Source organism: Cebus imitator, unplaced genomic scaffold (assembly GCF_001604975.1).
Source record: "Cebus imitator isolate Cc_AM_T3 unplaced genomic scaffold, Cebus_imitator-1.0 Scaffold166, whole genome shotgun sequence".
Taxonomy (NCBI): domain Eukaryota; kingdom Metazoa; phylum Chordata; class Mammalia; order Primates; family Cebidae; genus Cebus; species Cebus imitator.
Genome location: NW_016107481.1, coordinates 1,309,355 through 1,327,370, shown reverse-complemented (window position 1 = coordinate 1,327,370; position 18,016 = coordinate 1,309,355). Strand labels below are relative to the sequence as shown.

Genomic DNA, 18,016 nt, shown 5'->3' with positions numbered 1-18,016 from the left:
TAGAGATTCTGTACACGAAAGATTGTGCCTGATTATTTTGTCTATAGGGACCTTGTGTAGGGTGTGCTCTGAGACTGTAGGGAGTACCATTTACAAAGGATTTTCCTGTTTGATACCTGTGACCTTGTGACCCTATTCCTTCTTAGATAGCTAGAATTCTAAAAAGAGAGTTACTTTCTCATGACTGACAGCCTTGTTAGTTTTGCAATTTTGTCTACATCTTGGGGGTATCAACAAAATAAATAATGGATTTTTAGGAATTGTCTTGTTATTTATTTGAACAAAGATTACCAACTGTTTTATGAAGTCTTACTTTTTTTATCCGTGAAATTTGAAATCAGTGAGGTGACACAGGGCTAACTAGGAAGTCATGGGAGCTGGGGTGAAGGGGGGTTGGCTGGTGAAAGCAAGGGGAGAGATTCTTGATGGAAAGGCTTACCTTCTTACAGAAGTCCTGGCAACCAAATACCACATCCGTCCCATAAAGGCAAAAGTTCTTAATTGGAAAAGTGATTCCATACAACATTTAGAAAATTTTAAAATTAGGCTAAGTGATTACTAATAAGTTTCATTATACTTGAAAAAGCCAATCTTCTGGCTTTCTAGAGTATCATCAGTATGGGCATTCATTGCATTCTGTCCCTTCCAGACTGTTGAACTAACCTGTTTTCACACAAAGTCATTACAGCTAAAAAGAAAAAAACAAATATTGCCCAGAAAAATGTCATATAATAGAAAAGTGAGAGAATCCAAACAAAAAGTCAAATCCAAGTTGTTACTGAGCATCTTGAAAAAAAAGTAATGCATACAAATTGATGTTAATGGTGGCTATAAACTAAAAAGTTAAAAGACAGACATTTTGAGGGGAAATGGAAATGAACATTAGGAATATGAATACTAAAAGCTGTGTCTTAAGAAGAACAAAGAGAAAATCCCAAGAACAAGTAAATATATGAGTAAGGAAATAGTGTCATACCTTCACCAGTAATATATGTAATATATGTGCCTTAGACAATATTTTGGAGTTTTATACTGCTCACAGTATCTTTTATTTGAGGATTGGGATAAATACATTCATAAGCATATAAGAATTTTAAATTCTGCCTCCTGAAAGTATAAGGAAATAGGAAAGGTCCAAAGATGAAAAGGAACTTGATATATTTAAGGAACAAAATAAAAGCCAGAGGGGCTGGAAAGTCGTCAGCAACAGGAGAGTGAGAGGAAATTAGATTAGAGAGATAGGCTGTCATATAGGTAAGAAAATTTGGCCCCAGTAAGGAAATTGCCACTTCATTCTAAATGCATTGGGAAAGCATTGGAAGTAGAGTGAAATAGTTTGGTTTAGGTACAGAAGCATAGAACTGTATTTCTAAGACAGAAATGCTCAGAGAGCCATAGCTTCATGAAGCAGTGTTCCCTTGCTTCATTTAAGCATGAGACTTGAATCATGTTGCCTTTCTTTCAAGCATGAGTATAAAAGTACATATCTCTTGGTGCTTGCCCTATGGATGACATATAGTAAAACTAAAAGTACATATCTCTTGGTGCTTGCCCTATGGATGACATATAGTAAAACTAAAGGGTGAGTCATCATGTGGACCAGAGCTTCACTTTCTTTTATAAAGCAAATGCATATTTTATTTCAGTCTGAATAAGTATGAATAATTGAATAATGTCACAACCCAAATAATCCAATTGAAAACTTTTTATAAAAACTTTAAGTTAGTTATTTGACTGGATCTTAAATTTTTTTAAAAACTAGTTTAGTTTTTAAATATTTAAATATATATTTTATTTAAAGTTGATTATTTTTAAGTTGTTGTTTGATTAATTTTCCACAGGTATAACATTGTCAAATACAATCGTAAATGCTGGTTTGACTTCCTTTAAAAAATTAGAAGAAACAGACGCAAGGGAACTTGAATTGGTATTTATATTCACTTATTCCTAATTCCTGAATTCTGTCTAAATTCTGAGGCCTACCTTTATTTCTATTAAAAGTTATTTTCCTTCTCATAATCATAAGTATTTTAACTTACCAAGGTTTTGGGTGATAAGCATTATTAAAGCTATTTATTCTAAAAAATATTTTACTAGAATTTCAAGTGTTGTGGTAAGAATATAACGATGTAAATGTTTTTAGATTTTAAATAGACATCCCCCCTTTGGAACCCAGATAAAAGAAACTGTGATGTATCTACCAAAATATGAACTTAAAGTGGAACAGGTAAATATTTTTGTTTCTTAGATATTTTATTGTCTTTTCAGGAATAAAGCCACCCATAAATAGGCATCAGCTGAGTATGAGAAGTAACATTTTTTTAAAACACTTTTTATGCTTGTCCTTTTTTTGAAGATTTCAAGATATAGTGATACCACGGCGGAAATATTAGTGACTGTTATATTAAGAAACTTTGAACACCTACAAATTAAAAGAACAGCATCGGATTCTCACTATGTTACCTTAATCATAGGTGATGCAGATAATCAAGTAGTTTATCTGCACAAGATTATGTAAGTGTGAAATTTCTGATGATTTTATTTCTAAGCATATATTGTAAAAGAAAAATTCCACTGGAAAAAAAAGTAACAAGATCATTATGGGATCAACTAAATTACATTTTCCTGACACAATAATGGGATAGTTTCTCTATTTTTCTTTTAAAGAAGATATTAACATTGGGTCTGTTGATTTAAACTGTGACATTTAGTACTCAAATGAACAAAGTATAAAATCTATCACCATGGTCTGAAACAAGTGAGTAGATGACCTCTAGGAGGTCTTTCTTATTTCACTGCTTTTCTCCAGTCATTCCTGGTCCTACTACTGTTTGAATACAGTCTTTCTCCTACTGACCTCGAAATACATCTTCTACTTTCAAATTAAAATCTAACAAATTACTATAGCTCCATTGTAAGATCCAAGCAATCAGAGCAAATGTGTAGAGGGGGTACCCTCCCTTATATCTAGTTCTGTAGCATGCCATTCTATAATTTTTACTTCAGCATTTTTCCAGACACTATTATTTTCTCCCAGAATGTCATAAACAATCTCTAAGGATATCAGTTATAGCTATAGCTATTTTTTTCAACACTTAGTAGGTTATAGCTATAGCTAATTTTTTTTTAGCAGTTAGTAGGTTCCAAATATTGAATTATTTAATATCTGTATGAGACAGGTGCTATCCATATTTTGTAGAGGAGGATATTGAGACAAAAAGAGTTTAATGAGTTTGATTTATGATTAATCAAACCTTAATCATGGTCATGTAGCTAGTTAATAGCAAAGTCTAGATTTTAACCCAAGCAGTTTGACTCCAGAGCCTAGACTCCGGACCATCTTACTGTACTTGTAAGTTCAGGAATGGCAGTGGTTCTGAAATGAGGTTCTCCTAACTGCTGCCAGTAAATACTAGAAGATTCTTTCCCAGAAAGTCACATGCAAGGTTTCTGAAGGGACTGCAGTGACCAGCATAAAACCCTTTCACTGGTAACTGCTCTCCTGCAGCTAACCATGACACACTTACAGATAATATGCTATTGTACAAATCTTTTTTCTCTGTGACTAATAAATCTGTGACTACATGAGACTAAAATAAGTTCAGTCATAAAATTGGTTGCTGGTTTGTTTATGATGTTATTAGATACAGACTATATTTTATATAAATTAAAAAATACAATTGAAGTTGTTCTCATAATACACATAACTTAATATAGTCAGTTTTAAATGATAGTGATTTAGGGGCAAGATCACGCATTATTAATAGCAAGTATATATTTTTATTGGGACTGAAATGAGTAAATGCAACTTGGAAACAGCTGTAATTAAGAAAATTATAGACTAGATGTGGTAGCTCACACCTGTAATCTCAGCACGTTGAGATGCTGAGGCAGGAAGATCACTTAAAGCCTGGAGTTACAGACCAGCCTGGGCAACAAAGTGAGACCCTATTTCTACAAAAATAAATAAATAAATAATCTGGGCATGGTCCAACGTGCTTGTGGTCCCAGCTACTCAGGAAACTGAGGCAGGAGGACTGCCTGAGCCTAGGAGTTTGAGGCTACAGTGAGCTATGATTGCACCACTGTACCCCAGCTCAGGCAACAGAGTGAGACCCCGTCTCAAAAAAAAGAAAATTAATTAAAAAAAAATCATGGTCAAGAGATTTCCATTGATACTTCATTCTCCCTCATGAAAAGTTGAGGAAAGCAATTTTCAGTAAATTATTTCAGTTTACTACTAGAGAATATTTTTCTTAAGAACAATTAACCCTTGAAGATTTATATGTATGTCATTTAGTGTTTGGATTACTAAACTATACTACTTTTCAGGGATTCTATTTTGCTAAAAGCTGGAAATTGGGCTAAGAAGATTTCTGTGAAGAGAGCTCTTAAATCTGAAGATCTTAGCATAAATCTAATAAGTTCTGAATTTGGTAAGTTAATTGATGTAATGAAGACAGGAATGTAAATAATATAATTGCATTTAAAAATTACATCCTTTATGTTGGTACAGAAAAGCAGTATAAATGGTATTATGCAAAAATAATATATTTAGATAATGTGAATAAATTTTAAAGGAAGTTTCATGTATTTAGATATATAAAAGATAGCATGGACCAGGATGACATTTATAAAAGTTTATCTTTTCATTTATATATATTTTATTTCCCTAGATAGTTAAATTGCAATTATTGTTAGAAGATTGAGTTTTATTTTTGTAACAATAAATATGTAATTTTTTAGTTGTCATATTTTTTAACCCTTCAAAAATATTTTAACTTTCTGGACTTCTTAGCTCTAGAAGCTATAAAAATGTAAGAGAGATAAAAAGAAATAAATGTTCTCATGTGGATTTATATGACTTAAATAAGCATTTGTATACTTTTTTCATTTTCCAGTTGGGCTTGATATTCAGCAGAAATTTACAGTCTTTTACTTAGAACCCAAGAGGTTTGGAAATCAAATGACTATGAGAAGAAAATCTGAAACACAGATTTCCCATTCTAAGCATTCAGATGGATCTACCATAGCAGGACCTAATAAAGGTAAAGAGCTCTATTAATCCCTATTTTATATTAAAGCAAAGGTATGGCTAGGGAGGAGTATTCAGTGTGATAGTACTGCAACAGTCAGATTGAGAACACTCTGGAATAAGATATTTAATCTTCATAGTAATTGCATTGATAGGATATAGTAGAAATTCTGTCTTATAATTTTTGTCAAATTAGGGTTATATTTGGGGGACAAATTTTTTGATTCATCTTTTGGTATATGTATAAGTCCATTTTCACACTGCTGATAAAAACATACCTGAGACTGGGAAGAAAAAGAGGTTTAATTGGACTTATGGTTCCACATGGCTGAGGAGGCCTCAGAATCATGGTGGGAGGTGAAAGGCACTTCTTACATGATGATGGCAATAGAAAAATGAGGAAGAAGCAAAAGCATAAAATCCTGATAAACCCATCAGATCTCATGAGACTTATTCACCATCACGAGAATAGCACAGGAAAGTTTGGCCTCCATGATTAAATTACCTTCCCTGGCTCCCTCCCACAACACGTATGAATTCTGGGAGATACAGCTCAAGTTGAGATTTTGGTGGGGACACAGCCAAACCATATCATTCCATCCATGGCCCCTCCAAATCTCATGTCCTGAATTTCAAAACGAATGACGTCTTCCCGACAGTCCCCCAAAGTCTTAACTCATTTCAGCATTAACCCAAAAGTCCACAGTTCAAAGTCTCATCTGAGACAAGGCAAGTCTCTTTTGCTTATGATCCTGTAAAATCAAAAACAAGCTAGTTACTTCTTTGATATAATGGGGATACAGGTGTTGAGTAAATACAGTCATTCCAAATGGGAGAAATTAGCCAAAACAAAGGGGCTACAGGCCCCATGCATGTCGCAAATCCAGTGGGGCAGTCAAATTTTAAAGCTCCAAAATGATCTCCTTTGACTCCAGGTCTCACATTCAGGTCATGCTGATGCAAAAGGTGGGTTTCCATGGTCTTGGGCAGATCCAGCCCTGTGGCTTTGCAGGGTACAGCCTCCCTACTGTCTGCTTTCACAGGTTGGTGTTGAGCATCTGCAGCTTTTCCAGATACACAGTTCAAGCTGTCAGTGGATCTACCTTTCTGGGGTCCGGAGGATGGTGGTCCTCTTCTCACAGCTCCACTAGGCAGCACCCCATTAAGGACTCTGTGTGGGGATCCAACCCCACATTTCCCTTCTGCACTGCCTTATCAGAAGTTCTCCATGAGGGCCCCACTCCTGTAGCAAACTTTTGCCTGGGCATCCAGGCATTTCCATACATCTTCTGAAATCCAGGCAGAGGTTCCCAAATCTCAATTCTTGACTCTGTGCACCTGTAGGCTCAATACCATGTGGAAGCTGCCAAGGCTTGGGGCCTCCAACCTTTGAAGCTGCAGCCGGAGCTGCACATTGAACTGCTTTCAGCCACAGCTGTAGCAGCTGGGACACAGGACACCAAATCCCTAGGCTGCACACAGCATGGGAACCCTTGGCCCAGCCCATGAAACCACTTTTTCCTTCTGGGGCTCCAGGCCTGTGATGAAAGGGGCTGCTGTGAAGATCTCTGAAATGGCTTGGAAACATTTTCCCTATGGTCTTCAGGATTAACATTAGGTTCCTTGCTACTTATGCAAATTTCTGCAGCCAGCTTGAATTTCTCCCTAGAAAATGGGTTTTTCTTTTCTATCACATATGCTGCAAATTGTCTGCAAATTTTTTTTTTTTTTAAACAGAGTCTCACTCTGTCACCCAGGCTGGAGTACAGTAGCACGATCTTGGCTCACTGCAACCCCTGCCTCACTGGTTCAAGCAGCTCTCCTGCCTCAGCCTCCTGAGTAGCAGGGATTACAGGAGCCTGCCACCATGCTTGGCTAATTTTTGTATTTTTAGTAGAGATGGAGTTTCACCATATTGGTCAGGCTGGTCTCGAACTCCTGACCTCAGGTGATCCACCTGTCTCAACCTCCCAAAATGCTGGGATAAATTTTCTGAACTTTTATGCCCTCTTCCCCTTTTAAAACAAAATGCCTTTAACAGTACCCAAGTCACATCTTGAATGCTTTGCTGCTTAGAAATTTTTCCACCAGATACCCAAAATCATCAAGTTCAAAGTTCCACAAATCTCTTGGGCAGGGGCAAAATGCCACCGATCTCTTTGCTAAAACATAACAAAATTCACCTTTGCTTCAGTTCCCAAAAAGTTTCTTATCTTCATCTGTGACCACCTCAACCTGGACATATTATCCATATTACTATCAGCATTTTGGGCAAAGCCATTCAGCAAGTCTCTAGGAAGTTATAAACTTTCCTACATTTTCCTGTCTTCTTCTGAGCTCTGCAAACTGTTCCAACCTCTGCCTGTTACCCAGTTTCAAAGCCGCTTCCACATTTTTGGGTATCTTTTCAGCAACATTCCACTCTACAGGTACCAATTTACTGTATTAATCTATTTTCACATTGCTGATAAAGACATACCCAAGACTGGGAAGAAAAAGAGGTTTAATTGGACGTAGAGTTCCACATGGCTGGGGAGGCCTCAGAATCATGGTGGGAATTGAAAGGCACTTCTTACATGGTGGTGGCAAGAAAAAAATGAGGAAGAAGCAAAAGCAGAAACCCCTGATGAACCCATCAGATCTCATGAGACATATTCACTATCATGAGAATAGCATGGGAAAGACTGACCTCCATGACTCAGTTACCTCCCCCTGGGTCCCTCCCACAACACGTGGGAATTCTGGGAGATATAACTCAAGTTGAGTTTTTGTTGGGGACACAGGCAAATCATGTCACTATATGTTTTTCCTTTTCCATACTTATGCCATTCTTACAGCCATTGTCAGGGGAGAGCAGGTGATGTACAAGAATCGACAGATTTGTTAAGGCAAATCAGAGTGAAAATGAATTACTATTTTTTATTATGGGAATTTTTCAAATATATACAAAAGTAGAAGCATATGATGAACTTTCATTTATTCATTATCCACTTTAAACAGTGATCAACTCATGACTACTACTGTTTCATCTATACCTCTCTTTAGTTTTTTTCCATCCGTATTTTGAAGCAAATTTTAGATATCATAGTATTTCCTCTGTAAATGTTTCATTATATATCTATCTAAATGGTAAAGATTTTTTGAACTACATTACTTTTACAGATAAAATCTATTTAATATCATCCAATATTAAGTCAGTGTTCAAATTGTCTCATAAATATTGTAGATAAATTATCATCTTGATGCCATCTAGATATATCATATTAACTCCTGAGTCCTTTTGGCTGTTTCTAGTAGTTTTGAAAGCTTCTTTGCTATGCAGAGTAATATGCTGTTCTAGGCTCATCTCATATATGTGTAACTTCAGATTCATACATAAATAAACCCTTTGTCCAAGAAGCCTTTTTTTTTTAATGATAGTGGTTTCTAGAGATCACAATCTGTGTCCTAGAGGAGCTCATTGCCATTGAATGATCATGATCTCTTAGATTTTTTTCATGCATAGAGTTAAGTATTATGGGACTATTTTTTGTTTTAAAAGATATATTACATCATGAATTCATATTTATATGTACAAATCAAATTCAGAGATACAGAATTTATCCTTAAACTCAATTATCTATGTAGGCCTCCTGTCATGCTGAGAAACTTGGTTCTCGATGGCTCCAAAAGTGATAGAATATCACTAATTTTCTATCCTTTATATACATTACACACAACAAACAGTCTGAGAATAACAACACCAGATTACCACTCTTAATATGATCATTAACATTTCAGAATTATTTTGCATGTATTTTTGTTCTTAGACTGTATCTTACTACCTGAGATTATATCTCAGTAGTCAAATTAATGTGTTTAAAAATCACTTGGAATAGATTCTCTGTTTGTGGCCATGCCACTCTGAATATATATATACTTTCATTTGTTTTATTTTATTTTATATTTTTAGGAATGGCTTTCAAAAATTAATTTTGTTTTATAATAATGTAAAATGTTTACATAGCTCTGTAATTAAATCTACAAAACAAGCACTAAATATGTAAACACTTGCAGCATAGGCAGCCTACCTTGCAGCTCTTATTCAGTTAGTCCTATTTTCACTCTTTTGACCCATAAGGGGAGCAGTTAACAGATACTGGGGAATGTGAGAGCAGCAGCTTGATTAGTCATGCTCTCTGAAGAGTGCTGGCAATTATGATAAATAGTAACTGCAGTGAGTAGTGGCAGGAAGAGCACATTTAGAACTGTTCTGTGAGCGCATGAGCATTTATCTTCTTCCTTTTTGAAGAACACAGAAGAGCTTCCATTTCTGTGTAGGATATAGTTTTGTGGTAAGCCAGTACTTCCACAGCTACAACTATGAAAACCTTCATACCTTATAAAAATTACAATTTTTAGGGCATCGGAGATTTGTGGAAGCAATAAGGACTAAAGAAACTAAAATTCGGCTGGGCGCGGTGGCTCAAGCCCGTAATCCCAGCACTTTGGGAGGCCGAGGCGGGTGGATCACGAGGTCAGGAGATCGAGACCATCCTGGTCAACATGGTGAAACCCCGTCTCTACTAAAAATACAAAAATTAGCTGGGCATGGTGGCACGTGCCTGTAATCCCAGCTACTAAGGAGGCTGAGGCAGGAGAATTGCCTGAACCCAGGAGGCAGAGGTTGCAGTGAGCCGAGATCGTGCCATTGCACTCCAGCCTGGGTAACGAGAGCGAAACTCCGTCTCAAAAAAAAAAAAAAAAAAAAAAAAAGAAACTAAAATTCTAGAGAGGGGAAAACCATTCCAGGCAGAGCAGAAGACTCAAGGACCCAGCAGTTCTTAATAAAAAGGCTAGGTAGGCCATCCCCTATAAAGGGGTTTACATGATCAGCCACTCAGCATGTGTGCCTGACAGAGGAAAAGGGAAACCTCTTCTGGTGAAATATAATCTGGAAACCACAGACACAATGTCTGTCATAAGATAAATTATGAGGCCTGTAAAGAGACAAGACCATATGACTGATAATCAACTGTGTAAAGAAAACACACTAGACACGGTGACACATACTCCTAGTCCTAGATATTCAGGAGACTAAAGCAGGAGGATTTCTTGAGCCCAGGAGTTTGAGCTGTAGTGCACTATGATCGTGTCTGTGAATTAGTCACTGCACTACAGCCTGGGCTACATAGCAAGACCACATCTCTTTTTAAAAAAAAGTGTAAAATAATTATGATTAATATTTTCAAGAAAATATAGAAAAAATAGATAAATACATGAAAAGATGGAAAGCTTTACTAGAAAATTAAAATCTATACAGAGATTTAAGTGGGCTTTCTAAATTGAAAATACAATATATGAAGTGAAGAGCTAGTTTGGTAGATTTAACATTAGATTCAATGTAACCAAATACAGGATTTGTGGGCTTTGAGACATATCAATAGAAAATATCCAAATTGAAGCCCAGAGATAAGAGAATGGAAAAGATACAAAGGAATGTAATTTTAAAAAGGCCTAATATGTGCATAATTAAAGTCTCAGAAGCAGAGTGGAGAAAGAATGGGACAAAATTAGCATTCAAAGGGACAATGGGTGAGTCCATTTCAAAGTAATAAAAGACACCAACCAACAGATTTAGAATTTTGGTAAACTCCAAACAGAGATAAATACAGGGAAAACCACACCTGGACATATTGTAGCAAAACTGCTGAAAATGTTAAATACATCATTTATGCGTTGCCTTCAAAAGAGCAACAGTGAAACTGACAGCTAACTTTTCAGCAATAATGAGGAAAACAGAAGGCAATGGAATGTCATTCAAAATGCTGCCAAACTAGATTTCTGCCCAGTGGAAAATGTCCTTTCTGATGAAAGTGAAATACAGACATAGAGAAAGAAAATAACTGAATAACTGTCACTACTAGTAAATGTATCATCCTAACTTAAATACTAAGGCTGGGCATAGTGGTGCCTGCCTATAATCCCAGCACTTTGTGAGGTTAAGGTGGACAGATCACTTAGCCCAGGGGTTCGAGACCAGCCTGAGCAATGTGATGAAACCCTGTCTCTACAAAAAAAAATTTTTTTTAATTAGTGAGTATGGTGACATGCACCAGTGGTCCCTGCTACTTGGGAGGCTGAGATGGGAGGATCATTTGACCCTGGAAAGTTGAGGCTGCAAGTGAGCTGAGATCACGCCAATACACTCTAGCCTGAGTAACAGAGTGAGACCTTGTCTCAAAATAAAAAATGAAATAAATGCTAAAGGGAGTTCCTTAGAGGAAAATGATCACAGATGAAAACATGGACATGCTGGGGGGGAGGGAATGAAGAAGAGTAGACAGGATAAATATATAGCTGTATATAAATTGACTTTATAAAACAATAATTGAAATGACTTGTGGAGTTTAAAATATATGTGGAAATAAAATGCAAAGCAAAAAAATACAAGCTTGTATCTCAAGAGTATAACATATCAAACAAATAATTTAACAAGAAAAAATAAAGAGAAAAACAGAAATCAGGATACACAGAATGTAAATATAGCACAGAGGAAAATCAACAAAGCTGAGATTTGGTTCTTAGAAAAGATGAATAAAATTAAGAACCCCCTATGAATAAAGACTGATAAGAAAAAAAAAAAGAAAAAAACAATATCAAGAATGAAAAAGAGAATATTACATTGTACATAAAAAATGTACTAAAGATGTTCAAAGACAAAAAAGATATTAACTATTTTATAATGATAAATTTGACATTGTTTGGGCTAAAATGAGGAAATTTATTGAGAAGCCAAGCTTACCAAAACTGACAGAAGAAAATAAAATCTGAGTAGTCTGATACTAGGTATGAAATTGAAGCAATTATTAGTAAAAATTTGTCCACAAAGAAAACTTGAGGCATGGATGACTTTACTGTTAATTTTTCTTAATTAAGAAGAAATAATATCAAACCTTACTTAAACTTTTCTAGAGAATAGAAAAAAGAGAATATTTTCTAATGTTTTGTTTTTTTAATGAGGCCAGTATGGCCTTAATTTCAAAACCTGACAAGCACATTAAAAAGAAAGAGAAATTATTTAGCACCGTATCTTATGAAGATAGATCCAAAAGTCTTTAATGAAATATTTACAAGCTGAATTTGGCCGTATTTTCAAAAAGCACAATATAGCACAATTAAGTATGATTTATTGCATGTATGCAAGAGTGGCTTATCGTTCCAAAATAGATCAACATAAACCACTATGTTAACAGAGAAAAGGGAGAAAACCATTTGATCCTCTTGATGGGTGTCAAAAAAATTTGACAAAATTCAGTGCTCATTTATGATTTAAAAAAAAACTCTAAGCAAACTAGAAATAGAAGGGAGCTTCTACTAGAAATAGAAGGGAGCTTCTATTTCTGGTTTGCTAAGAATATAATATAAAGAATATCTACAAAAACTATAGCAAAGGTCATACTCAAAAGTAAAATATTAAACACTTTCCTATTGAGTTAGAGAATGATACAAGAGTCCTCTCTGTTGTTATTTCTATTCAACATTGTGCTGGGAGTCTTAGTAATAGAATAATATTTAAAAAAGAAAAAAGGGGGCCGGGTGCAGGTGCTCATGCCTATAATCCCAGAACTTTGGGAGGCCAAGGTAGGAGGATCACTTGAGTCGAGGAGTTCAAGACCAGCCTGGACAACAGCGTGAAACTCCATGTTTTCGAAAAATAGAAAAATTAGCCAGGTGTGGCGGTGCATGCATGTAGACACAGCTACTCTGGAGGCTGAAATGGGAAGATCACTTGAGTCCAGGTGTTTGAAGTGACAGTGAGCTATGATTACACCACTTCACTCCAGCCTAGACAACAGAGTGAGACCTTGTCTCAAAAAAAAAAAAAAAAAAAGAGAAGAAGAAAAAGAAAAAAGGAATGGCATTGGGAAGAAATAAATTGTCACTATTTCTAAGCAACATGATTATTTATAGAGAAAATCCAAAAGACTCTGTAGACATGCTGTTAGAATTAATATGTTTAGAAATATCACTGAATGCAGTCAGTATAAAAAACAATTGTACAATAGCATCAAAAAGAATAAAATACTTAGGAATAAATTGAACAAAAAAGCATAAGGAATGAACACTGAAAACTACAAAACACCATTGAAATAAATTAAAGAAGTCCTAAAAATATTTCATGTTCTTGGGTTGAAAGGCAATATATATTTTTTTATACTTTAAGTACATGTGTAGATCGTGCAGGTTTGTTACATAGGTATACACATGCCATGGTGGTTTGCTGCATCCATCCCCCTGTCATCTACGTTAGGCATTTCTCCTAATGTTATCCCTCCCCAATCCCCCTACCCTCTACGATCCCTCCCCTAGCCCTTTACCTCCCAACATGCCCCGGTGTGTGATCTCCCCCTCCCTGTGTCCATGTGTTCTCATTGTTCAATACCCACTTATGTTTGAGAACATACAGTGTTTGGTTTTCTGTTCTTGTGTCAGTTTGCTGAGAATGGTGGCTTCCAGCTTCATCCATGTCCCAAAGACAATATTGTTAAGATCGCAGCATTTCTCATATTAATTCACAAATTCAACAAAGTCCATATCAAAATTCTAGCTGTATTTCTTGCAGAAATTCACAGGTTGATCCTAAAATTAATGTGGAAATACAAGGGAGCCAGAATAGCTAAGTCAACCTTCAAGAAAAAAAGACCAAAGACAGAGGACTCACAATTCTTAGTTTCAAAACTAGTTACAAAGCTGCAGTAATCAAGACAAGGTGGTGCTGGCATAATACTAGACATAGAGATCAATAGACTATAACTGAGAGTGTAGAAATAAACCTATACATCTCTGCCAATTGATTTTTGACAAGGACGCCAAAACAATTTGATGGTAAAAGAATTTGAAAATAATTTTTTAAGAAATAGGGCTGGGCAACTGCATAGACACATGCAAAAGGATGAATTTAGATTCCTATCTCATACCATCTACAAAAATTAACTCAAAATGAATCAAAGACCTAAAGATAAGAGTTAAAACGATAAAACTTGCTGGGTGTGTTGGCTCATGCCTGTAATCTGAGCACTTTGGGAGGTAAAGGTGGGTGGATGCTTGAGGTCAGGAGTTCAAGACGAGCCTGGCCAACATGGTGAAACCCCATCTCAATTAAAAATACAAAAAAAAAAAAAAAATTAGCTGGATGTGGTGGCAGGAGCCTGTAATTCTAGCTACTTAGGAGGCTGAGGCAGGAGAATTGCCTGAACCTGGGAAGGGGAGGTTGCAGTGAGCTGAGATTGCACCATTGCACTCCAACCTGGGCAACAAGAGCAAAACTCCGTCTCAAAAAAAATAAATAAATAAATAAAAACAACACTATAAAACTCTTAAAACATAGGTGCATGTCTTCATTACCTTGTACAAGGCAATAGTTTGTTAGGTATGACATGTAAAACTCATGCAAAGTTCCAATATATGGGATGGCTGATAGTAGATTTGTAATTACTGTAGTGTCTCCAAATGATAAGTTGGCCAAAGAAAAAATAGATGGATTGGACTTAATCAAGATTTAAAACTTTTGTGCTTTAGAGGACACTATTAAGAAAGTGAAAAGACAACCCACAAAATGGGAGAAAATACTTGCAAATCATATATATCTGATAACAAACTAGTATTCAGTATATATAAATAAATCTTAACTTCAACAGTAAAAAGACAAATACCCCAATTAAAACTAGTCAAGGGGCCAGGCGCAGTGGCTCACGCCTATAATCCCAATGCTTTGGGAGGCCAAGGCAGGTGGATCACTTGAGATCAGTAGTCTGAGACCAGCCTGGCCAATATGGTGAAATCCTATCTCTACTAAAAATACAAAAATTAGCCAGGCACAGTGGTGCCTGTAATCCCAGCTACTCAGGAGGCTGAGGTGGAAGAATCACTTGAACCCAGGAGGCAGAGGTTGCAGTGAGCCAAGATCATGCCACTGCACTCCAACCTGGGTAACAGAGTGAGGCTTCATCTCAAAAATAAAATTAAAATAAAACTAGTTAATGGATCTGAATAGACATTTTCCAAGGAAGTGATACAAATGGTCAACACACATATGAAAAGATGCTCTACATTGTTAGTCAATGCAGAAATGCAAATCAAAACCACAGTAAGATACCACTTGCCACTCAGTAGGATGGCTTTAGTCAAAATGATGGATAGTAACAAGTGTTGATAAGGATATGAAGAAGCTGGAACCTTCATACACTGCTAATAGGAATGTAAAATTATGCACTGCTTTGAAAAACAGTTGGTAGTTCCTCAAGAAATTTAACATAGAATTAACATATACTCTATCAATTGTACTCTTAGGTGTATATCCAGAAGAATGGAAAACATATACGGAAACTTAGACTTGAATGTTATAGCTGCATTATTTATAATAGCCAAAACTGGAAACAACCAAAATATTTATCAATTGATGAATAGATAAGCAAAATGTGGTATATCCAAACAATGGAATAGTATTCAGCCAGAGAAAAAAAACCAAAACTACGATACATGGTACAGCAGGAATGAACCTTAAAAACATGCTGTATAGAAACTAGTCACAAAAGACCAGATATTGTATGGTTCAATTTCTATGAAATGTCTAGAACAGGTAAATCTATGGAGACAGAAAGTAGATCAGTGGTTGCCAGGGGCTGAGGGTGGGAAGAAATGAGGGATGACTACTAATAGATATATGGTGGGATTTTTATGTGTATGGTGATGACAGTGTTCTGGAATTATGTGATGACTGTTGCACAACTTTGAGAATATACTAAAATCCTACTGAATTGTATAGTTTAAAAGTGTAAATGGTATTGTATGAATTATAATTTAATTAAGAAATTTAAAAGTCAATTGTATTCCTATATACCAGTAAAAACAAGAAATTATAATTTTTAAAACAGCATTTACAATAGCATAAAATATCAACCTAGTAATAGAATAACAAAAGATACTCAAGACCACTACATGAAAACTAAAAATTATTGTTTAAAGGAAATTAGTGAAAACATACATTAAGATACCATTTCAAGGACTAAAAAGTTTATTATTGTAAAGATGTCAGTTCTCCTCAAATTAATCTTTATATTCGATACCATCGGAATTCCAGCAGGGTTTTGCCATTGTTGTCATTTTTTTCTGAAATGACCAGCTAATTATAAAATTCATATGAAAATTCAAAGAACAGGGTAGTCAGGGTGAATTTGAAGGAAAACATATTTGGGCAACCTACATTACTAGTTATCAAGAACTGTTGTTAAACAGTAGATAATTAGATGTTTATGTGTAGAGAATGTGATGTAGGCATAAGGATAGACAGATTAACCAATGGAATGGACTAGAGTTCAGAAATACACCTACAAATAATACAGTCATTGTTTCTGACAAAGGTGACAGTGCCATGCAGTGGAGAAAAGACAGTCTTTCAATAAATAGTGCTAGGTCAATTGGATGTCCATATTGAAAAAAATCGTATGTCAACCCTGACCTACAAACTTATTTCCAAATAGACGGCTGATTTAAATGTGAAAGAGAAATAATAAAACTTTTAAAGTAAAAAAAAATAGGTATTCAAGACCTTGGGATAGGCTGGCTTTTTTTAAAACAGGGCATAAAAAGTTCTGATAAAAACATGATGAATTTGATTACTTTAAAATTAGGAACTTCTGTTCATCAGAAAGATACCATTAAGAGAGTGAAAGATGCAACTCACAGAATGTGAGGAAAAAATTGAAATACGTATACCTGCCTGTTATGGGCTGAATTGTGTGTACCCCAAAATTAATATATTGAATTCCTCAGAATGCGACTACATTTGAAGATAAGGTCTGTAAAAAAAACTGAATTAAAATGTGGTCATTAGGGTGAACCCTAATCCAATATGACTGGTGTTCTTATAAGAAGAGGAAATTAGGATGCAGACACACACAGAGGAAAGATCATGTGAAAACACGGTGAGAGATAGCCATTCACAAGCCAAGAAGAGGCACCTCAGAAGATGCCAACCCTACCAACACCTTGATCTTGGACTTGTAGCCTCCAAAATTCTGAGACAATAAATTTCAGTTGTTTGAGCCACTCAATCTGTGGCATTTTGTTATGGCAGCCTTGGCAAATTAATACCCTGGAAAGAACTATAATATATAAAGAACTCCTATGTGTATAAGTAAAAGATAACATTTAAAAAATGGGTACCCAATTGAACAGACGCTACAAAATAGAGGATATCAAAAAAGTCAAGAGCATATGAAAGGGTATTTAAGTTTATTAAACAATGCAAGAATGAAAATCTACAAGATACCGCTGTAACCATCAAAAGGACTTAAGTGGAAAACAAAATACCAAGTATTGATAAGGATATGTAACAACTCTTACCTTTAATCATTAATGTGAGTATATATTGATACAATTACTTCAGAAATTAGCAGTATTTATTAAAGCTTAACATATGCATTCTACAATAGAGCATTTCCCCTTGCATATTATATGATAGAGTATTTCTTCTTCTAGGTATATACCAGATAGAAGTGTGCACATATGTTCACCAAAAGATGTATTTTGGAATATTCATAGTGGTACTATCATTTAGGCCCTAAAATGGAAACTGGCCAAAAGCTCCTCCACAGTTTGATGGACAAATAAATTGTGGTATGTTGACCCAATAGAATTCTACAAGGGTCAGCAAACTTTCTTAAAAGACCAGATAGTAGGCCGGGCGCGGTGGCTCATGCCTGTAATCCCAGCACTTTGGGAGGCCGAGGTGGGTGGATCACGAGGTCAATAGATCGAGACCATCCTGGTCAACATGCTGAAACCCCGTCTCTACTAAAAATACAAAAAATTAGCTGGGCATGGAGGCGTGTGCCTGTAATCCCAGCTACTCAGGAGGCTGAGGCAGGAGAATTGCCTGAACCCAGGAGGCGGAGGTTGCGGTGAGCCGAGATCGCGCCATTGCACTCCAGCCTGGGT

The 18,016-nt window shown here is 35.9% G+C and overlaps 1 protein-coding gene across 4 annotated transcripts in view; it reads left to right on the top strand.

The window, feature by feature from the left end:
* HFM1 (helicase for meiosis 1) overlaps nucleotides 1-18,016 on the top strand; it is a 121,269-nt gene that overhangs the window by 75,253 nt on the left and 28,000 nt on the right. For all 4 annotated transcript variants that reach the window (XM_017544130.2, XM_017544128.2, XM_037744126.1 and 1 more), the window contains 5 exons: nucleotides 1,842-1,927; nucleotides 2,144-2,227; nucleotides 2,357-2,514; nucleotides 4,333-4,436; nucleotides 4,902-5,048. In XM_017544130.2, coding sequence (XP_017399619.1) covers nucleotides 1,842-1,927; nucleotides 2,144-2,227; nucleotides 2,357-2,514; nucleotides 4,333-4,436; nucleotides 4,902-5,048 — 579 coding nt within the window. The remainder of the gene's footprint in view (nucleotides 1-1,841; nucleotides 1,928-2,143; nucleotides 2,228-2,356; nucleotides 2,515-4,332; nucleotides 4,437-4,901; nucleotides 5,049-18,016) is intronic.